A 27,331-nucleotide genomic window follows, 5' to 3' on the forward strand; every position below is an offset into this window, starting at 1 on the left:
GAATGGAAACGCTTCAGGTTTATAAGCCATATTTCAAGGAGATTTTTAAGAGTACTTCCAGAATTTAGGCAGGGCCTTACACAATCAGACTATACCTTAATCATCAGTGACTGAACATTCAAGTGACAGTCCTGCCAATGTAATTCTAGTGAAATATCTTAAGTTTTAAGCCAGAAAAATACTATGCACATTATACTGCCCATTAAGTTTGTGTACGAATATTATTTAAATCAATTTAGAGCAACCAAAGGGCACGATTTGTCTTTTATCCTAAATGTACCCAAGGGACAGTTGGATTTTATTTAGTGTAAATCCTATTCTAAACTTTTGGTTTTAGACATACAATAGATTGTAAGCCTATAGTATCACGGCCATCCTGTTACTGAGGACCTTCTAGTGCTAGCCCTATATTGGATTTTGCCTCTATAGGACAATTCCCTTAAGTTTTGGAATAGAGCTCAGGAAATGAAAATGTGTTTGCAAACTTGCCAGCATGTTTTAGAAACTAATTTACATAGCTGATACAATGAAGAGCCTAATTTAGCCATGGCAATTCATGGCATAATTCTGCCACTTGTACTTGCTTGGAGTAATACCCTACTCTTGACTAGCCCTAGTGGGTTCACACCACAATTGCACTTTGAATTAGTTTGCAGTGGTACTGAAGACTATTCAGTGGGAGTCTCCCAAAATAAAGTTCTACTGAGCATGAGTAAGGACAGCAGAATCTGGTCCTTAAAACAGAAGCTAAACGGATTTGGAAGTGTGCACATAAATGCATTTTGGAAACAATAAGATACTGAAAATATCATTTATTATTTTAAAAACAATTTTATTCTGTATATTTAGAAATGTGTAATTTTAATAACTGCAAAGAAAAAATCAGCCACACCTGAATAGCTAATAACTGATTAACAGAATGCAGTGGTATATTATCTAAACAGTAGTAGTGCTGATGTGCCATAATAAATTGTCTATTAGTAAAAAAATACATTTCAGGGCACATAGTATAGCATCCTTATCACAAATTACAGTAGGGAGATTTTTCAAGATTTTAATCAAACTAGAGAATTCCGAGTTATATTCTTAAAATGCAGCACTTAAAAAGGTAACAACATTGTGCATTTTTTAAAAAATGTCCTTGTTTGTATATTGTAGAAATGCTGCTTTATTGCTGCAGATGTCAAAGTTCAAGGCTCAAAAGGTATGAGAATACAAAGATATCCTTAAGAAACTTTGTTTTGTTTTTATATATATTTATATATAAAAAGGTAAAGCTTATAAAAGTTAATTTACAAACCAAGAACAAAAGTGGTATGCACGCTTTATATACAGGCATTCTATAACATCTATAAATTTTCAAATGCATAGCAGAAAACATACCATCATTTTCTTCTGCTTCTCTTCTGGTTGGTCAACACAAACAATACTTGTTCTCTAAACCAGCGAGTTCACAATAAGTCACTTTGTCAATCTGTTCCATGATATATTAACTAGTTAAGCACAAAAGCCATACAAACTTAGTAATACAGAGAACTATGAGAACTAAGACTATTAAAAACATGAGGGTAAGGCATCCCTGCTGGTTAATATGTCTGTAGTAATGTGTTGGTTAATTTACAAATCCACAGAGGCAACTGAACCATAGTCATCTCACATGCTCTCTATCTTTCCCATGACAAAGAAAATTAACAATGTTTTCATGTACAGTAAGTAGACGTGCTTTTATAAGCCTCACAGTAGAGGAAAACATCTAAGTTGTGCTAGTCAAAAGTTTACAGCTACTTTATGGGACATGTACACCAAAAGAGCCATCTAAAAACCAGAGATGGAAATATAGTATTGTGTATTTTAACAAAAAAGTAAAAACAAACAAACAAAAAAAACCTCCCACCCCCAAGTTTAAAAAAAAACCAAAAGCCAAATTCTGTAGTTCAACCAGTGGACTATGAACCAAATTCAATTTTTCTGTATATATTCCATTGGTACTTCATTGGTACTTTAAAGTTTTAACAATGAAACATTAGCTATGTTCATTAAAAAACCCAAACCCAACATTCAGAACCCACAAGAACCCCACCTTGTTTCCACAGTACACTTCCCGTTTGCAGCATGTATTCTGACCATGGTTCAAGAGTGTACTTGCTAACCATTGTTAGTAAAAGCAAGATGCTTAAACACTAAGTTCCGTTAATACTTGATAGAGTCATTCAGTTTATATGTAAGGTCCATCTCAGTTTCACATTATTTACTCAGACAGCTAATTTAGATTAGAAGTGGTCAATTAGGACTGAGACACAGTTTGCTCCAACAAGATAGTTTGGATCTCCAGGAAGAGACTTGTTCTGCCAGGTTTTGGGGTCACCTGTGGGAGGAAAACACAATGTTGGTGTTTAGAATCCAATGTCAAACAGTGTACATCTTGAAAGAACCATATTTTTGGATAGTACCTTTTAATTCAGAATTAGCATATTTTGCAAAAAAAGTATAGTTTGTATTTTATTGAGAAAAATAGGATAGTACAGTTTTAATTTAGTAAACTTCTTGTTGTTGTGGTAATTCAAGAGGGACTTGGTGGTACTCAAGGACTGTTGTACATACAAAACAGATTTGCTCTGAAGCAGCACCAACATAGTGCTTTCCTTTCAAATGATCAAAACTAATCTATATTGGATACTCACAGGACTTCTGTATTAAAAAAACAGAAAATTAGGACATTTTACTAAGCTACATTGACTAATCCTTCAAGAATCTGTTTCATAATCTTAACAAAGATTAGTCAAAACTCAAGATAAGTTGTTCTACTCACTATGAAGTAGCGGGAATTTAATTTTGTATTATGAGTAATAATTTTTTTTTATCTGAACACAGTATACCAGTAGTGCAGTATAACTGACAAAAGATGGTTACTTACCTGTGTCATAACTGTTCTTCGAGGTGTGGATGCAGACATGTATTCCACTCAGCTGTTCACATGCCCAGTGCACCAAAGCCAGAGAAATATGCCTGGCAGTATCAGTACGGATGGTGCTTGTGCCCTTTGCTTTGTCCCTCCCCTGACTATGTTTGGGTGGTGCTGCCCCAATCCCGTTCAGTTCCTTCACATCAAAGCTTAGGCTGGAGACTCTGCTGCAGAGGGGACAGAGGGTAGGTTGTGGAATACATGTCTGCATCCAAATCTCGAAGAACTGTTACAATACAGGTAAGTAACCATCTTTTCTTCTTCAAATATCAGCAGACATGTATGCCACACAGGTGACTCAAGCTGTTTAATGAGGAGGTGGAGCTCAGAGTCTATTTAAACAGTGACTGCAGAACTGCCTTCCCAAAAGTTTGCATCAGCCCTTGATGCTGTGGTGACAGCATAATATCTAACAAAGGTGTGCGCTGGAGACCACATTGCAGCACTGTAGATATACACTATGGAAACATCTCTAAAAATGCTGTTGATTTATTGAGCTCTTGGTGAATGAGCGTATAATTACTTTGGGGACATAATCTAAGCCACTCCAAAAGTCGTAGTAATATAGATATTCATTTAGAAATGGTTTGAGCTGAAACCAATTGTCCTTTCATCCACTCAATGTAAGATACGAACAGACGAGGTAATGAACGAAATGGTTTATCCTTTCCGAATAAAATGCCAAATACCTTCCTCACCTCAAAGACGTTCTTCTGCACCCAAATATGATACGTGGAAAAAAAATTACAGGTAAGTAAGTGTGACACTCTGTACCTCGAAGTAGCATCCTCGAGCCCCCATATTCACCACTGTGATATGATTGATATGTTTGGTGCAATACATGCCTTGTGAGGGATCATTTTTAAAAAGTCTTAATCTGTTGAACACTAATATTCTTTTGGATTCTATGTACTATCATTGTATGTGAAGTATTGCTGTATGTGCTCCTGAAATATGTTGTGAGATTGGGAAACTCCCACAGCTAGCCTTTCAGCTGCAACAAAGGAGGGCCAGACAAGTGTTGATGTCTGATCAAAAAAAATCCACTTTTCCAGAGGCTTCTCAGAGAGTGCACATAGGCAATGGAGACTGCCTGGCCCCAACATCACAGCAAGCATCTTTCTAGCAGCTGGAAGAAGGTATAAAGAGAGAGACAAGTATCATCATCACTTGGCCTCTCGCCTCCCTCTCCCCACCAATCTTAATACCTGGAAGATTGTCCAGAAGACAAAGACTGAGATCAGGAGATTGGTCCCAAACTGGAAAGGAGTTCAGTCTGAGTATTAAGAACTGTAAGATGCCTGTAACAGACAGTGGGGTGAGAGTCTGTTTGATTCAAATCTTGCTTAGTCTGTTAAAGTTAGAATTTAGACTGTGAATTTATTTTTATTTATTAGGTAATCAACTTTGATCTCTATGCCTGCTACTTATCACTTAAAATAGTAAGTCTTTCTGTAGTTAATAAATCTGTTTTATATTTTATGTATGTTTTAGGTTGAAGTGCTTGTGGAATCTCAGCTCAGATTACAAAGGCTGGTGCATGTCCACTTTTCTACGAAGAAGTGGCAAATTTATTAATGATCTTTTCATTGCCCAAGGGAGCCTTGAGCAGTGTGGTGGGCTGGGGAGATTGACTGTTGCCTCTCTCTGAGTGGCTCAGGGAGCATTCATGCAATATAGGTGGGTGTTGGGCTCCAAATGGCAATGGCTGAGTGATCATAGTGCCTGGAGGGGTGTTGGTGCTTGTCACAGTCACAGCTTTGTGGGAGACACACAAGGCAGGAGAGTTTAGGAGGCACCATGGTCCCACAGTTCCAGGTTGTACCCTGAGGATTCCTATAACCTGATTTAGGTAAAACATCTCTCTCTTGACAGAAATTCTGGGTGTGGTCTTAAAATTACCTTGTCTTTGCAGGGCTGGGTGTGCAGGGAATGAGCCATTAAGACTTGTAATTTACTGATTTGTCCAGTGGATGTGATAGCTGCCAGGAAGGTAGACTTCTGGGAGAGCAGAGCCAATGAGTAGCTCTAATGGTGAACCCATTAGTGCAGTCAGCACCATATTAAGGTTCCACAATGGCACCATTTTCCTCACTGGTGGAAAGAGACAGACAATGCCTTTCAGAAACCTCCCTGCCATAGGACTTGAAAATACTGACTTTCCCCGAATAGGACCGTGGAAAGCTGAAATTGCAGCCAAATGAACTTTCAAGGAGCAAAGACCAGGCCCGAAGATTTCAACTACAATAAATTGTCGAAAATGTTCTGAATCTGGGCTGACAGATGAATTCCCTTAGAGATCACCCAAATTGAAAACTGCTTCCTCTCAGACAAGTAGGTGGCCCTCGTAGATGATTTTCTACTACTAAGCAGAACTTCTCTAACTGCTTCTGAACACCACACGTCTTCCTTATCTAGCCATGCAAAGTCACGCAGTATGGTGTAGACTGTCTGGCCATGATGTTGAATCAACAGGTCATGGCAAAAATGGAAAGACTTGTGAGGTCAAACTGATAGCATATGGAGATTGGAGAATTCTCGGTCATGCTAAAATCATGATCAGCTTGGCATGGTACAATTTGAGGATAACCTGAGGGATAAGAGGGATGGGGGAAGGCACACAGTAGTTCGGACCCCAATTCAGATGAAATAGGTTTGTGAGGCATCCTGGCATTCTTGAAAAAGGGCCCTCAGCACACCGTTCTTCAGTACCCACTAGTGGTTGTTCGAGAAGATTCTGCTAAGGTGATCGGCCAGCTGATTCTGAGAGCCTGATAAGTGAGCCACTCCTAGCATATTTTTTTCTTTGATGCAGAAGTGCCAGAATGTTATTGCTTCATGACAAAGTTGACTGGAATGGGCTCCTCCCTGCTTGCTGACATAGTACATCACTGTGATATTGTCCATGAGTATTGTGCACTGCTGTTTCCTGAATGTGATGCCAAAAGGCCCGCCACACATTGTACATTGCCTGCAGCTCCAGCACATTGATATTACAGGACGCTTCCTGTTCCAACCACAATCCCTGAATTATTAATGATCCCAGATGCACTCCCTAACTTATGGAGGAGGCACCAGTGACTAACATTCTGGAGACATGGCACTGACAAAGGGAACCCCTTGAGACACATTGTCCTGAATTGTCTGCCACTGCAGAGTGTTTGGTATTTCCAGAGGTACTCACACCAGAATGTCTAGTGAATGGTAACTTGGACAATAAACAAGCCTCACATGCTGCACTATGTAGGTACATGTGGCCATATGGCCTTATAACTTCTGACACACTCGGGCTGTTGTGGTAGGATGTGGAAGTCCAGACATAGGTGGTTTTTTTGGAGGACCTGAGAAAGAGGAACAGAATATCTTCCTGCTAGAGGCCACCTCAGAGTCCTGCCGAGGAACGTCAGCATACTGGTACCATCTCCTGTGCTGATTTAGGCCTCATGGCTTGCTCCATCAGGTACTGCTTGACTCTCAAGTCCCTTGCCGTCTGGGTCCTTTTTTTGAAGGACTTACAGATGGAGCCCCTAGCCTTAATGTGCCCCTCTCCCAGGCCGAGCGAACACCATGTGTGGGTATCACTATTCAGAATTTCCCCTCCACATAAAAGGCAATGTTTAAATCCTGGTGTAGGCATTCCACTGGAAAACTACTGCTGAATTTCCAAACTAATCTAAAGTATTGCTAATAAACAACTAACTAAACTGTTTACAAGAAGTTCTCAAAGACCGGGGGGGGAGGGCAGTGTGAAGAAACTGGGTGCTCCAACTCCAGTCTCAGGCAATGAGAAGGAAATGAGAGGGGTCAGGGCAGCGCCACCCCTATGGGTATGACTAGGCGAATTTCTACAGCTTTTGTGTGCTGGGCACGTGCACATCTAAATGGTATACATGTCTGCAGCAACTCAAAGAAGAACTACTAATCTTCGGGAGAAACTTTGCTAAAGCACTGATGTTCTAATGAGATAGTAATTTGCTGATATTTACATTAGATAAGATTTAAAACTGATATGTGTTCCACTTTTGGTCATTAAAGCTCCTGTGACACTTTCTTTAAAAACAGAGGGATTATTCTTGGTTGTCATTTGACAGAACTCAGAAGATAAATTCCAGTCTATACTTATTGCCCCTTGTAGTTTCAACTGGAGAAGTTCCCCACTCAATAAACCATTGCAAGATGTTGCTAATCCAAAATATAGTGTCCTCATTCCACCATTTCAGTGGTAGATTAAAGAACATTACTATGTTTATCTCAAAGCCTACAGGATAAATGTCACTATAAAATTTCAGTAAAATGGGCCAAAAAATACATCTGTCTTAAGATTTGGAGACCTCATTTACATAATACAGCATCTCAAACCTTTGTGCTAAAGGAGACAAATGTAAATTCCACAGTTTTCTGGAGAAACCCATGAAAACAAATATGAATTACACAATTTGCTGAAATGACACCAACACGTAATGTGGAGGCTGGGAAAAGTAAAAATGGCCTAGGGTTGTCACATGTATTTAGAGAATTTAAAAACAAATCAATTGATTGCAGCCAACAAATGCTAATTATTTAAAACTGTTCTCAAATAGAACTTTAGCTGCTGGAGGATTTTCAGTTCTGTAAATACATTAATTCCATTCAATATGGAAACCTGAGTCTTTTTAATACCTGAATACATTTGCAAAAGGTCAAAATTAGATTGTAATAAGAGTAGTTTTAATCTCACAGATGAGGCAATCTGAAACATTTTAAAACATACACCTATAGTGTAGATTAGATTCTAACCAATACAACCTATAACTGTTACTCCACAAATTGAAGATACAACTACTTTCCCATGATTTGCACATTTAAATCCTTTGAAGTAATGACCGTACAATATCAAACTAATATAGTGCAACAAGTGTAATATAAAAGGAAAATGAATGTACTGTTAGTTAAGATGCAATTTAAATTCTCTCCACTCAAAAGTTAAAATGAGATTAACCAAGAATTTCAGATGTTTTAGGGATAATATAAAAGTATTTCTGACTTAAGTTTGGCAGAGAATAGGTCAGTATATGTAATTAAATGTTCATTTAAAGAACAGGACATGGAAACAACTTAGAAAAAGCTGAGATCAAGCAAAAGATTGAATAGAAAAAGCACCATAGTGTTGCAAACCACCTCTATAAAGGCATCTGAAAAATCAGAGTCCTGTAACCAGCTAATTTAAAATGAGAAAACAAATATTTATTTAAGACACAGTATGGTCTACTTACATATCAGAAGACAGAATTGCCTAATTCTGAAATTGTCTCAAAAAGCAAGATTACTGATACATCCCATTTCAGTTAAACAGAATAAAATGTTGTGTTATAACTCCAATACAGAAAGTGTTAGTACTTGTATATGCTCTCTCTCTCTCTCTCTCTCTCACACACACACAGAGGCTAATTTGGGAGAGGAAAAAGATCTGTCTTAAAGCAGTTTTGATTATTATTTGGGAGGACTAGAGTTTCTCCTTTCATTTCAAGTAAATTCATGAACAGATTTTTCAGTTACAAAATATAAGTACTTTTTAAAAATTTTATGTAGTTATGATATGTTTTTTGGGTCCCCGCCACTTAAGTATTAATTTTTTAACATTTCAAATATGTACATACAGTTAAGTTGATGTATGGAACACATGCATATAATAGCATAAAAACCATCCAAATGTTGATTTCTCTAAATCAGATGCCCATCATCAAAACTGATGCTCTAATCTTTCAGTGTCAACGCACTGTTGACAGGTATAGATACATTAATGACAATACATTTTGTTTTCAATACTGTATACATAAGTATTGTGTTTAAATATTATATACAGATTATATGTACACATTAGGGGTGTAAATCTTTCCATTGTAATGTTAGAAAGTAGCTGAATAAAACCTTGACTTTCTTCAAATGTGCAGATATTAATTTTTAAATTGCTGTAACTTCAAACATTTCATGAAATTGCTTGAAACTTACATAAAAATTCTACTTCAGCCTAATACTGATCACCCAGAATTTCAGCCAACAATGTTTTCTCTGTTCCAAGTAAGGGGGTAAAAATGGTAGTAAGCATAGAGGAAAAAAGAACAGGCATACAAAACTGAAACCTGGTTGCAACTTCAACTATGAAAAGCCTCTCTCTACAATTCTGGGTTGAAAAAGGAGGTTGGTGAAGAAACAGGTGGAAGCAAGCAAGAAAAGTCATGTGGAAAATACAGCCATATTAGAATGAACTGTAAAATGCTTTCACAGACAAACACTGTAGTTTCCTTAAATGGTCTGATTGTAAGCATCAACTTGCAAACATGAAAACAGTTAACATGTAATAAGTCATGATTTATAAATGTAGAGGTTAACATTTACAATTTCCCAAATTACTATATGGCCTATTAAGCAGAAGGCATGAATTTGTGGTATAAAAGCCCATTAGCAGTACCTAATCATTTCCCCCAATTTATTTAAGTGCAAATTTACAATTTTAAAGTGTTTGCAGCTGTAACAGTCCTCAAAGAAGAAAAAGTGGAAAGCGTGATGATATTTAACGGACCACGGATAAAGTAGATAATATAATACTGTATTTCTTTACCATTTTGGTTTGTCAACCACGATTTTAGCCATGAATTTGCACCATGAGTAATGAAAGTGAAATGGAGAGTTTGACACAAATACAATGATTGAGTTATTATATATTACACACGGTCACCTTTAGCCAAGGGATCTTAAATTACACGATAGCACCCAAAAGCCCCAAAAGGACAGAGGGAGGACAGCATACCCGACGAGGAGTCGGAGGATTTTAGAGCAAAAGACCAACCATCAGGGGTCATAGACGCACAATGTGGTAAGCGCAGCTCCACTGGCTTCAGGAATTTTAGTCCATGGGGCCCACACATTACCAACGGGCTAAGCAGTGTTTCACCTACAGTTAAAGAGAAACAAAAATAAAAGGTTACCAGTAGAAACCTGTTCTCCTTGAAATACATTCAATATTTTTTCGATACACAAACAAGAGCAAAATATGAAGAAATTAATTTATAAAACCTATGAAAATTCAGCCTTGCAAATAAAACAGAGCTACTCAGCAAGGTTGTTTCTGGTTGCCTTTCCTATAACCATACTCCAGTGAATTTCAACTGGACTGAATCATATTACAAAATGAAAGGCACAGGGCCAGACAGGCCAGACTATTTGACTACATTAGAATTTTTCTGACCTGTAATTCCAAACATGTGCTGCTATACATGCAAACATGTGAACCTCTCAGTGCCTTGCCAACACTACAGTTTTGCTCATACTACTGCTAGAGGTGGTTTACCTGCTAGGATGTCAACCATCTTAGTGTTTACAAGGGAACCCCAAAAGTCTCTTGTTAAAAGTAATAGCTGGGCTGGCAAATAGTTGCTTAAGAGCCCAGCCCTCTCTTAACAGTCAGAAGGTATGGAACAAGGAATTCAAAGTTTTATTTTTGCATTTAGCCGCTCAAGATGGCATTGAGAACATGCTCCTCAACTAAACAACCCATATTCAGATGATAGATCTAGGGTTGCTTTGAATCTTGTGTCGCAAAGTACCAATAGTGTCTTCATTGTAAATTCCAGAAATCGAAGTCCTGAAGGAGAGAAAAACTTCTCCTTAACTTACATAAATGAGACACGTATATGTTTAAAGGACTACTAGTTTCCATTTGCCTAGGTTCCGGGGTGGCTATTGATAAAAGAAACAGACTACAATAAAAAAAAAAAAAAAAGATTCCTAGGTTATATGCTGTACTACTTGCCACTTTAATACACAGTAAAAAGTGTGTGTTTTAGGAAACAGCAATAGTCATTCAGTGATTGCCTCATCTGGCTTGTCTGAAAATCAAGACAAAAAAATAATCTCATTTGCTTTAGTATTTTCTACCTCACACCTATTTTTATAATGCAAAAAAGGAAAGAAAAAATGTGGCTGTTAGCAGCTCTTTGAAACTTCCAGCATTTGAGGTAAATTTTCTCAATGTATTTCGCTAACACGTCTCTAAATTTTTAAAAAGATAAATTACATAATGCTTTCAGTACTATATCATGTGAGGAAACATTAACCTGGCAGACCAGAATATACCCATTCACTGACTATAGAGATAATGAAGCAATGAAAGTCCATTTAAAAAAATTATTTTCAAAGTATATTAAAGTTTAATTTGTGCATGTCAACATACTTAGATATTAAAAATTATAGTCAAAATTGAGACACCCTGAATTATTCTCCCACCAGAAAATATAATTGAAAAGAATACTACTTCCTCTGTACTTCTAGTTTGTGAACTTCTTGGGGCAGAGACCATGTCCTCCAATGTTTTGCAGTCAGTGCTTAGATAATGAATAGCAACAGATAATATATTAAGATACAAAGACAACTCTTACCTTTCTCTTTGTCTAAAGGTGGGAGGATACTATTATCTCTGCAGACCTTGAAATAGATTTCTTGCTCTATTCCCTCTGGAATGGCTCCTTGTGGTATAATTATACTAACTCCTGTCTCTATGGAGCTTAAAACGCCACCATTGCTGTTAAAAACACCTCTTGCTGTGGCTACTACAGTGTGTCCATCCTCCTCCTCATCATCCTCTAGTGCTGAAGGACTAAATGTGAGATAGATAGATTAAGCATAGCAGTTTTATATACCTCCCCCAAAATCAGTAGCACACTCTGTATTTTGAATTAATTTACCAATGCAACAGTTACATTAGGCAGGCTAGCCCTTTTAAAGTGTAATCAGTCTCAAGAAATAAGCCAAATAGACTAGTGTAATTTTTGCTTATCTTTTGAGAGAAAGGGTAAATGGAGATGCATTTCTGCTGTAATGAAAGAATTAACTTGGAAATTTACCCACAGCATCTGTTAACGACAGATTTTGGACCACTCAGAACTAGTTAGGTTTTAGAATTCTCAGTTTTTAGAGTTGTTTTGGGATAGTCTTCCCAACTACAGAGCTCAGCATAAGAGTACTAAAATTTACTAGAATTCTGTTGTTCCAGCACCTAGTTTGTCATGAGTTTATCATATAAAAACACAAAGCAGCTGTATTATGTTGATAATTCTTATATGAACCTGAGACTTTTCTTTCACTTATCTTTAAGGACAATTTGTCAGCCTTAACTTCTATAGCATCAATAAATACCACTTAGAATCCTACCATTTTCCAGGCTGTGAAATGAATGCTGCAGAGGACTGGAAAAAACCCTCACATTTTATCAGGAGGTTTATTGTACTTAAGTTGGTTTTATGTCAATTGCAGAAGTACTCATCTCTTTTGGTAAAAGACCAATAATTTAACAACTCAGGATCAGCTCAGCTTCTCATGGCATAACCCCCACCCCCCCCCCAGCTGCTTTAGCGCAAACTGCTCATTCTTACGTTACATTACTGAATTTTAAAAAACAGTAAAAACTATTTCAAATTTGAATCATACATTATGGTCACATAACACATGGCAAATGAGACAACATATTTTGCAAAGATTTTACAAACAAACACCCTATTTTAAAACAAACAAATTGAGGAAATGCTCAAGTTAGCTAGAAGTATGTCCCTTATAGATGAGTGGATTTTCAGTTTTATGGTAGCTTCGTAATTTGAGTATGGGTAATTGCATCTTCCTCTTAAACAGTTATATTGTTTGGTCTCAAAGCAAGTACAACACCATTGTTGAAATGACTGCTCTCTTTTCAAAAGAGTGCTTTTAAAAATTTACCTGAAATAATAATATAGCCTCCTCAGCACATACAAGACCACTCACACTGAATGTGTAGTGTTAAGCTGTGACAATAATAATTTAGTAATTCCAACTTCTGGAAAAGGGTTGTTTAGAGCAAGACTTGTTACTATTTACTAAAAGACGTACAATAAGAACCATGCTGGACACAACTTCACTATTAAAAAGTAGGATACAGGGAGACAGGACACCCACGTCTCCCCAAAAGCCATTGCCATGCACTTCCCCCCCAATCCTCTGATCAGTCTCCAGTGTTAGTCCCAGGAGATGCATCCTGGTTTTTGATTGCAGAGTCTGGGCAAACTAACAGCAATTCATCCAGGACTGGACACTGCCTAAAAAAAACACTGCAATTTCATGAGCAACTCCATTCTTTAAAAACATTAAAAAAAAAAATCTTACCTTACAGGAATGGCTTTAGGCACAGCATTAATGTTATTTGGTTGATATTTAGGCTTGTCTGCCAGTATGGAGAATGTATCCATTCCACTGTCAAACTCCGAAGGCTGCAATGAGCTGTGCGCTTTTAAAATTGGTTGAGGAGAATTTGGAGCCTTTGAGGGCAACTCTGGTTTATGCTGAGTTTCATTTGGCAGGAGATTGTGGTTGAATTTAGGACTTTCAAACTTTCGCTCAAATGGCCTGGCAGCACTTGTGTAAGGCTTCGTTGTAAAGCGATTATAAGCCGGGGTGACTGTTTTCTGAGTCTGCTCAGTTCCATTAATTGGACCCTTGTCAGGGAAGCTTTTCTGAGGATAGAAGGTAGACTGTACAGTGTCCTCTCGGTTGGAAGATCTGAAAGTTGCTGGTTTATTTTGAGATGGAGGTGGGTCAGGCTTGGGCACTGTGGAATTCTGGAAATCTACGGGCATACAGTTAACTGTAACACAAAATGGAAAAAATCACACATGAAAAATCCATAATATGTAAGCCTTAATATTCCATTTTACACCTCAGACACTTAGGTCTATTATGAAAAATTTGTATGTGCAGTACGGCTGTCAATTAATCACAGTTAACTCATGCGATTAACTACAAAATATTAACTAAAAAGAAAAGGGTTACTCTGAAAATATTAACTGCGATTAAAAAAACTAATAGTGATTAATCGCACTGTTAAACAATAGAATACCAATGGAAATTTATTAAATATTTGTGGATGGTTTTTCTACATTTTCAAATACATTGATTTCTATTACAACAAAGAATACAAAGTGTACAGAACTTACTTTATATTATTTTTATTACAAATATTTGCACTGTAAAAATGATAAAAGAAATAGTATTTGTCAATTCACCTCATACAAGCACTGTAGTTCAGTCTCTTTACCATGAAAATGTAACTTACAAACGTAGATTTTTTTTTGTTACATAACTTCACTCAAAAACAAAACAATGTAAAACTTTAGCGCCTACAGGTCCACTCTGTCCTACTTCAGCCAATCGCTCAGACCAACAAGTTTGGTTACAATTTGCAGGAGATAATGCTGCCCGCTTCTTATTTACAATGTCACCTGAAAGTGAGAACAGGCATTCGCATGGCACTTTTGTAGCCAGCACTGAAAGATATTTACATGCCAAATATGCTAAACATTCATATACTCCTTCATGTTTTGGCCACCATTCCAGAGGACATGCTTCCATGCTTATGATGCTCGTTAAAAAAATAATGCGTTAATTAAATTTCTGACTGAACTCCTTGGGGAAGAAATGTATGTCTCCTATTCTGTTTTACCCACATTCTGCCATATATTTAATGTTATAGCAATCTCGGATGATGACCCAGCGCATGTTTGTTTTAAGAACACTTTCACAGCAGATTTGACAAAACACAAAGAAGGTACCAATGTGAGATTTCTAAGGATATATATAGCACTCGACCCAAGGTTTAGGAATCTGAAGTACCTTCCAAAAATCTGAGAGGGATGAGGTGTGGAGCATGCTTTCAGATGTCTTAAAAGAGTAACACTCTGATGCGGAAACTACAGAACCCAAACCACCAAAAAAATGAACCTTCTGCTGGTGGCATCTGACTAAGATGATGAAAATGAGCATGCGTCGGTCCACTCTGCTTTGGATCGTTATTGAGCAGAAACCATCATCAGCCTAGACGCATGTCTTCTAGAATGGTGGTTGAAGCATGAAGCGACATATGAATCTTTAGCGCATCTGGCACGTAAATATCTTGCGATGCCGGCTACAACCGTGCCATGCGAACACCTGTTCTCACTTTCAGGTGACATTGTAAACAAGACGTGGGCGGCATTATCTTCTGCAAATTGTAACCAAACTTGTTGGTCTGAGCGATTGGCTGAAATAGGACTGAGTGGACTTGTAGGTTCTAAAGTTTTACTTTGTTTTATTTCTGAATGCAGTTATTTTTTGTACATAATTCTACATTTGTAAATTCAACTTTCATGATAAAGAGATTGCACTACAGCACTTGTATTAGGTGAATTGAAATATACTATTTCTTTTGTTTTTTACAGTGCAAATATTTGTAATCAAAAATAAATATAGAGTGAGCACTGTACACTTTGTATTTTGCATTGTAATTTAAATCAATATATTTGAAAATGTAGAGAACATCCAAAAATACTTAAATGGTATTCTATTATTAACAGTGCAATTAATTGCAATTAGTTTTTTTAATCACTTGATAGCCTTAATTTGCAGTAGATGTAGTGGGATATGATCATATGTTACTCACAAAGTTAGCATTAAGGGTTTCAGAACAGCACTGAAATTAAGCTACTGTTTAAAAGAAACATTATTAAAATTATATTTTTAAGAAATATAAAGGCTTACTTCCCATTTCTGGTCCTACACAGCCATGGCATAGGAATTTATAGTTTTCAAGAAATGTAGGACTTGTAGCCTAGTTTTGGTCTTCTATAAAAAGTGTGTTACATTTAGGTATGTACTTCTTAGATGTCAGCCCTGCTAGCTTCCTACTTGTAGGACAAATATGAAATTCAAAAATTAGAGTTAGCTTAAGTTTACTTAAGAAAATATATTTATGTGTTGTGAAGAAAGGCCCTGACTAGCAAGTAGAATGAAGGCCTTGAAAATAATAAGATATAAGGCCAGAAGGAATAAAATAGGGAGGATTTCTGATTCAAAGAATAGCTAATGAGAGAAGTGAAAATTTCTAAAAAGAAGGCCTCTCTCTAGCCAACAGGGATAACTGCAGATGGTTTTAAAAAAGACAAAAAAAAGAGAATCTGTCTTAAAATGAGCCAACATGACCCTTTCCTAGCCAACACACCAGTGTTAAAGCATACGTGAACCAGGTGCAGTGGAAAAACCTGTTGCAAGGAGAAGGGGAAGAAAGGAAATCTTATCTGCATTAAGACTGGAAATAAGGGTAAACTGTCACAAATTGGTTTGTAGCTGAAGTCAGTAACTGGCAATATCATATCACTTGTTTGTTAAAGAGGATAAAAAAAGTAAATTATTGAAGGGTTCATTGCTAATACTTGCCTGACCACACCTGAGCCAACCAATACGTGTTTAAGAACCCCTGGGTTTTGCTGGTTTGTAAGTATCTTGATCAGATGCTTGTAAGTGTTTTGTTACTGTTTGAATGTAGTAAAATGCTTTACTTAGGCTTTTTAGGTAGGTTTAGAGTAATTGTATAAGTGCTATTTTGGCCTTTGGGTTGAATAAAGGAATTTATGGTTAAATTAATTTTTAGTGGTTTCCCATATTAATAATCTCAAATAATAATTCCAACTCTAGTATACTTCATAGTGGTATGTCGCCTACACTTTTGTTACCTGTATTAGCACATGTACAAATCATACATAGAACAGCATGTCTTTCCATAAAACATATGCCTAATTTACACAGCACAAATTTGCTCTAACCTTTTTATGAAATGGAGTAAAACAAAGCCACAAGTAGCTGAAGTGGCTGGAACCAAACAACAGATGAGCTACACTGCAACATCATCATAAGCCTGAGCTAAAACAAAGGACATTCTTTGTTAAGGCTGCCTAAACAAAGTAGAAAATTCTCTATTTTTGGGACTTGAGAGAGAGAACACATCATACTCAAAGAGTTGTGGGGGATGAGGAGGAGCTGGGAGACTGCCTATAAAGGAGAAAACAATAAAATTGAACTATGAAGACTAATCTGCTTTATCTCCGTTGAGACTGCTAACATGGAATCAACTACAATATAACAGTTGTTGCAATATGGAATCTTTCCCACAAGAGGCTCAGCTACCATCAAATTTTTTCATAGAACTCAGTAGAGTCTCCAAATTGTAAAAATATAACATTAGCTGATTGGTCCAGATTTCAACTAGTTCAAGTCCCGTAATTACTGTATGTCAGTGGTTCTCAACCAGAAGTAGGTGTATACCTGGGGGTATATAGAGGTCTTCCAGGGAGTACATCAACTCACCTAGATATTTGCCTAGTTTACCAGCAGGCTACATAAAAAACACTAGAGAACTCAGTCCAAACTAAAATTTCATACAATGACTTGCTTATACTGCTCTGTATTACTATACACTGAACTGTAGGCACAATATTTACATTCAAATTGATTTTATATGGTAAAAATGAGAAAGTAAGCAATTTTTAGTAATAGTGTGCTGTGATACTTTTGTATTCTTATGTCTGATTTTGTAAGCAAGTATTTTTTAAGTGAGATGAAACCTGGGGGTTGCAAGACAAATCAGAATCCTGAAAAGGATACAGTAGTCTGGAAAGGTTGAGAGCCACTGTACTAACTTATACATCCAAGTCCCTGACAAATAGAGATTATTGTATCTTTAAGTGTAAGTGGTCTAAGCAAGATTCCCCATTAATTGAAATGATTGCATCTTTAATCAACACTTTTATATGAACCTATTGGTTCTAATTCCCCAACTAATTTAAATTTTTTTACTTAAACTTGGGTAGAGATTATCGCTGTGACAGATACTTCACGTGCAAGAACTGAATAGTTCAATTTTAAAAAGTTTGTGCAGTAACTTAAGTCTGTACTGGAGAATAGGAAGCTAGGCAAACAGAACACTTGCATAAATTCAACACTGCATCCTATTAGATGTGCCAACTTTCAGATTTCATACCCTCAGAAAGTGCAGACTTGGGATGTGCCTGAAGTAGTACGACAGGATTATTAATCGACTGAGGTTGAGTATACTGAACTGGAGGTAGGGGAGGAGGAGTAACTTGAGGAACGGGCTCATAGCGCTTTTCACCAACAGGTCTATCTGGGGGCTCAGCATCAGTAGGCTTCCCCCTGTTGGAAATAAAAGAAAAACAATAGGCTGACTTGTCCAATTTTACAAAAGTTTTCAGTTTCTGAATTCACCATTGTTTCTCCTTCTATAATACCTATAATTTTCATCTCTTCCTATGAACATTAACAGTTTCTGTATAACATTCAGTCCTAAGTACAAAACATTCATTTATAAGCACAAGAGATTTCAAGACAACACCGAATCTTTAAAAAGATTAGTAACACAAACCAAAAAATGGCAAACAAAAGGCAGATGACATTTTGGGTGTATTTTTATGATGTTTTGCTCTAAATCCTTTGTTTTCAATTTAGTTTGGGTGGATTTTCAATTGAAGAACTGTGCTATTATTTAGGTAGGTATTAAAAAATAGTTTAATTTTAAATTACCTAGTTTTTTTAAAAAGCATAAATTGGATGTGCTATAGAAAGATTGATTTCTGTCAGAACTCTTCTAAATACACCCGATATTTCAACAATGCCATCTTAATTATAAATGCAATCAGCTTAAGCTTCACTAGCTTTATGTGCATAAATTTTAGCTAGTTAAATAAGCAAGCAATTTAAACTTAAATTTCAAATATTTCTCAGGAAATGGCCAATTTTCAAAAATACCTATAGTTTTTGGCTATCGTAACTTAAACCTACTTTCAAAATTATTGTGTTTAAAATTTTAGGTGCACATAATGCCTGTGATAAATGTAACAGTGAGAGGACACCTTAAAACATCCTCACATCAACGGCAATCTTACCACTTGATGTTCCTTTTCAAGTAGTCATAGCTAGTGTAAGAGCCAAGAAATCTAGGTGATGGCAAAGCAAACAGCAATAGAAGAATGAAAGAAAAATGGTCATTCTATCTTAAGCACATTATTTCTTCATACTTTGAGTTAGTCCTAGAACTGTTAACATGACAAGACATTGTACAAAGAGACAGAATTAAGTTAGTCAGCTAGCATTCTGACACAAGACCCTTACTGTATATGTATATGTATAGTGATCAGACGCTATGCTTAATATGAAACTTTTGTCTATGAATTACAGGCAGGTGAGGCCTCACAGTAGATAAGTTCAGGTCAGACTGAAACAGAAACCTTCATTATATCTTGAACACCACTTAGTTAGAGTGCAATGAAAGAATTTCAGACCGTCATTCTACTTGACTGTAAATAGAATTTTAGTGTTCTGAATTTGATATACTGTAGGTGCAATGCATGCTTATCTTATTCTGGGGCTATTTACTACACATATGCTGTAGTCAGTATTGCACTGCATATGACTGGCTGAGAAAGTTTTTATAGTGAAGAGTTCAATCTTATTCCTAGGGAAACTCTTTCAGCTCTCCATTATCAGTGTCCACACATTAAAAAAAGATTTCTGGTCAGCATTACCATGTCCTGTAGTTACTCTCCCAAATAACGATGATATTTTAATTCTGCCTACTGGGAGAAGAAAGGTGAAACACACACTCTCTCTCTCTCTCACTTCATGGTTTGTGTTGTGTTGATCTTTACTATTGTGATCCCTTTTTCTTTCTTGGGGAGTTGGGGACTACAGTCAGGGAGTAGAAAACCTGAAGTGGAGCATCCACAGGGACACTACTCGAAAAGAAGAATTATCCAGATATTCTGCAAGTATATTGTTCTAAAAGTTTAATATTGTTTTTATCATTGAGAAAGCAGCAAGATTTATGCAATAAACTGAAAATTACTACTAGCTCCATTTTCAATTAAAATTTGGGAATATTCCTTCCAACATACATACAACTCCGCTTAATGTTAATATGCGCGAATTTCAGTGAGAATGGACCTCTTCCCTCTCTATGGAGTACTTTAAAATTGTCCAAAAACATCACTTATGGTCGGTCATATTTAAAAAAATAAAATAAAGTACAGAGGCTATTCAAATAGTGTTCTCTTTCTAAGCCACATAAATCAGATGCAAAGATGAAAATTAGCCTCTAACTGAAAAGAGCTTTGATATCACCTCATCTATGAGTGGCTCTCAGTTTTTATTTTGGTTACTTATTTTAAGGCAATTACTAGCTATGTAGTTGACAATTGATCGAACCCATTCAGCTTGTAGGACTACAGTCTGATATAGTGGCATTCACAAGTATTCTACTACAACATTTAAAAAAATTAACCTAGTACAGATTTATAACTATTCGATAGACAAAAAAAAAAAACTTAGCCAGTTTAGACTTCAAAATGTAGACTGCATCTGAAAACAGGATCTCTTTGGAAGGAAGAGTATTCCACAAAAATGTAGCTTTATTTTAAATGCACAAGTTTTATTTTTATTTCCTATTTTATTATGGTAGCAGATAGAAGCTTCAAGAAAGAATCAGGGCCCCATTATGTTGGGTGCTCTAGACTGGTAGTTATCAGACAGTCTTTTCCCACTGACAGAAAGAAATTGTCAATGAATAACCAACATACTGAAGAACAAACAGTAACTCATTGCGAAGGCACTGGGAGCAATGGGTAATGCAACTGAATAAATGGGTAGAGAACATTCTAGAAAATTAAGAGAACATTGGCTCTTCCTGAAAGAATGGACAAGATCCCACGTGCTGCATTCTATGGTTCCCCCCAATTTGAACCCCAGAATACTGCTCAATTTGAGATTTAAAAAAAAAAATCTCAAAGATTTTTGAGGCGAGATCACTCAGTTCTGCCTCAAGGAGAGAGCTACTCTCTTTGCCCATTCCGATACGGGCAAGATGAAACATAAAAGCAGGACACCCGCAGTCCCAACCCTGAAAAATGCTGTGAGGAGATTGGACTGGGATGGCCACTCTCACAGCTAGTAAACAAGGCCTGTGACTGCAAAAAGTCAATTATCCTCATTTTAAGATCTGAAGATGTCAGTATTGTAAAAGGGCACTTTCGAGCTGGGCACCTGGCCAACGGCCACAACTCTCCGGCCACCCAACTCTGAAGGCAGTGCAGAAGTAAGGGTGGCAATACCACGAACCCCGCATAAATAACCCTTGTGACCCCCGCAACTCGGGACCCCAATTTGAGAAACTCTGGTCTCCACTGTGAAATCGGTATAGAATAGGGCTAAAAGCACACAAAAGACTAGATTTCAGAGGGAGAGACCAGATTTCACGGTCCATGACGCATTTTTCATGGCCGTGAATTTGGTAGGGCCCTGTCCAGGGGCTCCGACAGGACTCCCATCCCTCATGTGTTTGGGGAGGTGGGAAGTGTCAGATACTGCACTTGGTGGCAATGTGAGCCTCCCCAAAGCAGTGGTGGTGTTAGCCACTGATGGAGAAGGAACGGGGGCAGACGACACTTAAACTCCAGAAGTCTGGAGAGGAAGGTAGGGTCCCTGAGGTAGGGAAGGAACTATCCTATGCTCACTGTAACAATGAGGAAAAATCCACTAAAAACACTTCACTATTTTCAGTATATATTTATAGATAAGAAGGTTATGAAGAAGCTTTGGACACAGAAGATTCTGACTCAGGCCATGCTGTGGTGAGAAGGACCTGGAGAGCTGTCGGTCCGGACTGACCCTTATGCCCTCAGTACAGAGCACGAGGAGAGCAATGGGCGCAGACCAACAGACACTGCTTGCTAGAAATCTCCAATCTCAGAAACATGAAGCACATGTACCCATGTGTGGAATACCCAGAACTCAAATAGGAATCTTTACTTTCATCAGGTTTTACATAAAATTGTACAGATATCCCCGCCCCGTTTATATTCTTGTAAGAACATCCACAATGTATCTGAGGTTAAGGCTTTGTTCTCCTCTAATTTACACCATTTTTACACCAGCTACACTGACTTTAATTAAGCTACTTATGATACCAGGGCCAATGAAAGGATCATCAAACTCATAGGCTGTCTACATTGGGAAAAATTTACCAAAAAATTCTCACTGGTTCCAAAACCTGCTGCAGAGCACTTTCGTAGAGTGGTGGCTCTGGCTTCTAGACTCACTTTTACCACTCTCTCAGTTAAGCCTGCTGAAAAGTAAATTTAATCAAAATGGTGTTATATATCCAGCTGCAGGTCCCTCACCTACACTATGGCTCCTACCACTTTTCAATAAACATCCTTTCATCTCAGTGGTAGAACAGTGCACAGAAATGGATATTACTCATTTTCTACTTTTGTGACAAATCTACACAATTTGTTCAAGTTGTTAAAATAAAGCCACTTTTTTCATACTGCAAAACTGGAGGAATATTTTTATAAGTTTTCCCAGTGTAGAGAAGGCCATGATTTTATCCTAAGATATAAACCCAACTCAGAGACAAAGTTTTCAAATGTTATTTTTAATCTTTGTTCTACCTTATGTGGACAAGACTGTAATTTGTCAGTTGCTGATAAAGAAGTTAGCAATAGGTGCAAATGACCTAGTGCTGAACACAGTTTAACCTCAAAGTGTAGAGGTGGCCAAATCATGTTCATTGTTCAGTAATAGTGATGAAGCTGACCAGAAACAGCCAGCAGCGTTTCAGAAAGAGCACCAATGAACTTTTTAAATTTGCAAGGTCTAATATTACCCCTTAACTACAGGGCAACCAGAATAATTCTGAAAGAAAACTTATGAGAGAAAGAAAAAGTGAACAGCAAGACTAGACTGAGTAAAACAATACCTTCAAACACATGACCTAAACCAGGGGTCAGCAACCTTTCAGAAGTGGTGTGCCGAGTCTTCATTTATTCACTCTAATTTAAGGTTTTGCGTGCCAGTAATACATTTTAATGTTTTTAGAAGGTCTCTTTCCATACGTCTATAATATATAACTAAACTATTGTTGTATGTAAAGTAAATACGGGTTTTAAAATGTTTAAGAAACTTCATTTAAAATTAAATTAAAATGCAGAGCCCCCGGACCGGTGGCCAGGAGCCGGGCAGTGTGCGTGCCACTGAAAATCAGCTTGTGTGGTGCCTTCGGCACGCGTGCCATAGGTTGCCTACCCCTGACCTAAACCTAACAGTTCAAAACAACTAGCCTTTTACAATCAACCTTTAAATGAAAGGCCACACTGCATAAGGAGAGTTTTGCTCTAGTGTCTATATTTGAGAATATACTCTCCTAAGCAACAGGCCTATAAAGCAAAGGAGAAGAGGGAAGAGACAAAACTATTCCATGTACTACAACTTCTGACAACTAGAAGACACAAATGTGACATTACCCTTACAAAGGAGCTTCACTGGTGCCACATATTTTCTAAAATGGACTTTTTGGCTTGATTTCCCCATGAAGAATGCCTGATTGGTGGACATAAATATGATGAATAAAAACATTTGTACACATACATTTCTCAGTGCTGAACCTGTAACGTGAGATTCTTTCAAATGTAAAGTTACAACTTGACATTTCTTATAAAGGAACACCAAACCATTCAAACTGCTAAATAGATAAGTTTGCTTACAGTAGAGAGTTTACTGTTACCAAGCAGACAGATTTTATTACTTACTTTACTAGTCTATTTTGTTTCCAAAACAGCTATGTAAATTTGTTAGGGGCAGGAAAATGTATATAAAATATTAATACAAAATTTGTCAGTCAATGGATGAAAAATATTTTAAAATTAATGGAGTCTGCCTACCCGATGTACAGTGAAACTGTAAGCCCAGATGCAAAAACGTACATTTCTTCTAAATACAAAAACCATCAATAAGACAAGTGCTGAGTTATAGCATTAGAAATTCATAATTATGTGAATCCTCACACAGAAGACTCATGTCAGTATTTAACTTTGGCTTGTCATAAACAACTGTGTTGCATCTGACCAAAATGCACTGCTCCTGTCTAAATATTAAAATTATTTTAAGATTATGGCCCTACAAAGACTTATACAAATGTTTAACCTGAGGCATAGCAAAAGTGCTGTTGACTTCAATGGGGCTATTCACACTGCATAAAGCTAAGCAGGAGCCTCTCCGCAGGATCAGAGCTTCTATGTGGTTTTTCAAAGCAAGTTGCCAAGAAATTTATAAAAATAGACATTTCATACAGCAGATATCTAGATGTGCAAGGTGCCTTCATGAGGTAAATATAAACTGGGAGGGGCGGAGGAGTAGACATTCATTCTAGGCTCAGAGTTTCTTTAACAACACCACTCCATTACTTGTTGGATTAGTAATTTCTTATCTATCAGTGGCTAATCGTCTATATACTATATGAGATTTGTGCAAAAATATTTAAGTCACTTTCTTGCTATTGGTGAGTAAGAAAAGCCAAATATCATAAAACATTAGCAAAAATAACTGGATATTGGGATAAACACAGATCATGATTTTAATATGCAAAACCACCAAACCCAAAGTGCTGTCGCATTTAACTGTACACAATGCATTCATGTCAGATCTCTTAGGTGGCTCTACTTTTAAGATGTCCTCAGAAGGCCCTCCCTCTCCAACAGCTTCAGAGGTTTATTTTAAAATGTTAAATACTCTAGTAGGTCCCCTTACAAAGTCTGAATAGAATACATGAAGATCACATACTGAAAAGCTACTCTCTTCCTTAAAAGCATCCTGATTAGCACCACAGGAATTTCAGCCCAAAAGCTAATTTTCCCCAATCGGAAATGTGAAGAGAAGAGATGAAAATGCCTCCCCCTTCCCATAACCACATCATTGTTGTTGAAACGTTAACCATTAACTCTCGTGAATTTAATTAAAATTACTAATACAATCCCCATGCTAATAGAGTTTAGGATAATGGGTAAAGTTTTCCAAAGTGCCTACTTGACTTAGGAGACTAGATCACATATTTGAAAAGCTCCTAAATCCCATTGAAAGCCAATGGGACTTCAGTTCCTAAGTACTTTTGAAAATCTGACCCATCATGATGCTGTTTATGTGTTATAGTATTTCCCCCCTTTTCTCTTCAGTAATACGATCAATGAACACCATTACATGGTGGTTTTATGCATACATATTTCCCCTTTCCCTGTTAATACCACCATGCAGTTCTAGTATCATTACACTTTTGCTGCCCTTTTATCGACAGTGGACAAAGAATAGCGAAATACTTGCCTAGTGAAATGCCCCTTACTGTACTGCAGTTACCGTTTAATTACAATAGCTAATGTAGATGAATTAATCCCAAGTGGTGGGTCACTTTTGTCTTTAAAATGTTTCAATTTTTTTAAAAAAACCAAGAATTTCCCTCCTGTATTATCCATTCCTACCTCATTTACCCACCACCTGCTTTTCTACAGTGATATCAGGAACACTGCCAAGAGCTCACTGTGAAAGTAGACAAAAGCTTTTAGAAAAAGATCCAATCTCTAATTTTTTTCTCTGCTCTTTGAAAAACTGTCTTGAACCTGACAACTTAACTGGGATCCAAAAGACATAATTTTATGATAGAATTGCCTATTTGCAAACAGCACCAACAACTTAGTCCCTCATCTCCAGAGCACAGTAAGTGTCCTGTTAAATTCTGATGAAATCTTACAGCTCAGCCAGGCCTGACTTTGCTCAGCCATTACTACTCCCACCTAAAGTAGTTATTTTGTTTACAGTTATTTGTTTGCATTTCCCTCTTACAAGTCAGAATGTTCATCCTCTCAGATTTCACCATTTTCTGTTTGGTAAATGTGAATTTCTTCTAAAAGGACACTAACCTCAGTTTGTTTGAATGCAAGCATCTATGATGGCAGCACAAAAGATTACAGATGAGGAACTACAGTACTTGTTCATTGATACTGCAAAGCCACATAAGAGTGTATACTCATTTCTCTCTCAATATATACTTTGCATTCGTAGAACATTCCCCATCAGTGTAGGGCAATTGCTGGAGGTCAGTTAAATTTGGTGCCTGAATAACAAACATTTTGTATGTTAACTATGCAAACTTGCACAAGCTCACTGAATTATCAAACAGCAGTTACTGTACTTATTTTAAATTGTACTGGGGAAACTAGCTTTCTAGTAAAATTTGTGCTGCTTTGTCTAAGACTACTTGGATTGTCATAAAAGCTTAACAGAGAAACAACATTTCAAAACACCTTAACTCAAACTGCTGCTTTGTTCTTTTTACACACTAATTTATTATAAATGGAGCTGAACCAATAATTTTCCATGAATGATTTATCTAATGGAGCCTCTTTCTACTCACAGATCAGGATTTCCTCGAATATTTTAATAAATTTTTATTTATTTATTTATTGCGAACTTTTGCACCTCTGCACAGATTGCAAACAGGTCCCTGGATTTTCCAGGGTAGTAATTCAAGCTGCATTAATTGTGAATGGCCAAAGTAGCACCAGGACACTGTTTTTATTCTCTGACCACAACTGCTTCCTATGCCAATATTCATTTATACAGATTTAAAATTCAGCTTATGCACATATTCATGTAGATGTTGAAACTGGCAATCGGTGAAGATTCACACCAGTAAAGGCACATGGATTTTCATTAAAACAGGGGCACAAGCACGGCCAAGTTAATTTTTAAAAGTGGTTATTTGTGGAGAGTATTTTTGGCCATCTTTGCCCAGTTCTAACTATTTTTTTAATTCCTCAAGTTGTACAAACTATTATTTAGAAGTTACTATAACAATATTAACAACAACAAAAAACCTTAATGGAAGTGGATATTAAGGTACCATTAGAGACTTTTTTTTTTAGGTTCCTCCCATTTCTAGTGTTTGTCATGAATCATCCAGAGAAGAAAGCTATTAAAATGCATTTCAGTACTGTGGTTTGGTTTGAAAACTATTTTTCATTACACTCCTGCCTCATTTCTACCACGAAACTTCGTTATTAACTAGAGTGATTTAACTCATTGAAAAGGAGTACTTGTGGCACTTTAGAGATTAACAAATTTATTTGAGCATAAGCTTTCGTGAGCTACAGCTCACTTCATCGGATGCATTCAGTGGAAAATACAGTGGGGAGATTTATATACATAGAGAACATGAAACAATGAGTGTTACCATACACACTGTAACCAGAGTGATCACTTAAGGTGAGCTATTACAAGCAGGAGGGGAAGGGGGGGGAGGAGGACCTATTGTAGTGATAATCAAGGTGGGCCATTTCCAGCAGTTGACAAGAACACCTGATAGGTTTCAGAGTAGCAGCCCTGTTAGTCTGTATTCGCAAAAAGAACAGGAGTACTTGTGGCACCTTAGAGACTAACCAATTTATTTGAGCATAAGCTTTCGTGAGCTACAGCTCACTTCATCGGATGCATAAAAGTGGAAAATGCAGTGAGGATGTTTTTATACACACAGACCATGAAAAAATGGGTTTTTATCACTTCAAAAGGTTTTCTCCCCCGACCCCACTCTCCTGCTGGTAACAGCTTATCTAAAGTGATCACTCTCCTTACAATGTGTATGATAATCAAGGTAGGCCATTTCCA

The 27,331-nt window shown here is 37.1% G+C and overlaps 1 protein-coding gene across 6 annotated transcripts in view; it reads right to left on the bottom strand.

Moving 5' to 3' along the window:
- Positions 1 to 811: 811 nt before the first annotated feature.
- TJP1 (tight junction protein 1) overlaps positions 812 to 27,331 on the bottom strand; it is a 153,929-nt gene continuing 127,409 nt past the window's right edge. For 2 of the 6 annotated variants that reach the window (XM_077827822.1, XM_077827818.1), the window contains 5 exons: positions 17,811 to 17,983; positions 13,130 to 13,607; positions 11,377 to 11,594; positions 9,810 to 9,893; positions 812 to 2,365 (listed from right to left, as the gene is read on the bottom strand). In XM_077827822.1, the coding sequence (XP_077683948.1) occupies positions 2,271 to 2,365; positions 9,810 to 9,893; positions 11,377 to 11,594; positions 13,130 to 13,607; positions 17,811 to 17,983 (1,048 nt within the window). In that variant the 3' untranslated portion in view covers positions 812 to 2,270. Of the gene's footprint in view, positions 3,130 to 9,749; positions 9,894 to 11,376; positions 11,595 to 13,129; positions 13,608 to 17,810; positions 17,984 to 27,331 lie in introns of all 6 variants that reach the window. The other 4 variants (XM_077827820.1, XM_077827816.1, XM_077827817.1 and 1 more) reach the window with 3 other exon arrangements.

Source organism: Eretmochelys imbricata, chromosome 10 (assembly GCF_965152235.1).
Source record: "Eretmochelys imbricata isolate rEreImb1 chromosome 10, rEreImb1.hap1, whole genome shotgun sequence".
In the NCBI taxonomy this organism is placed as follows: Eukaryota; Metazoa; Chordata; order Testudines; family Cheloniidae; genus Eretmochelys; species Eretmochelys imbricata.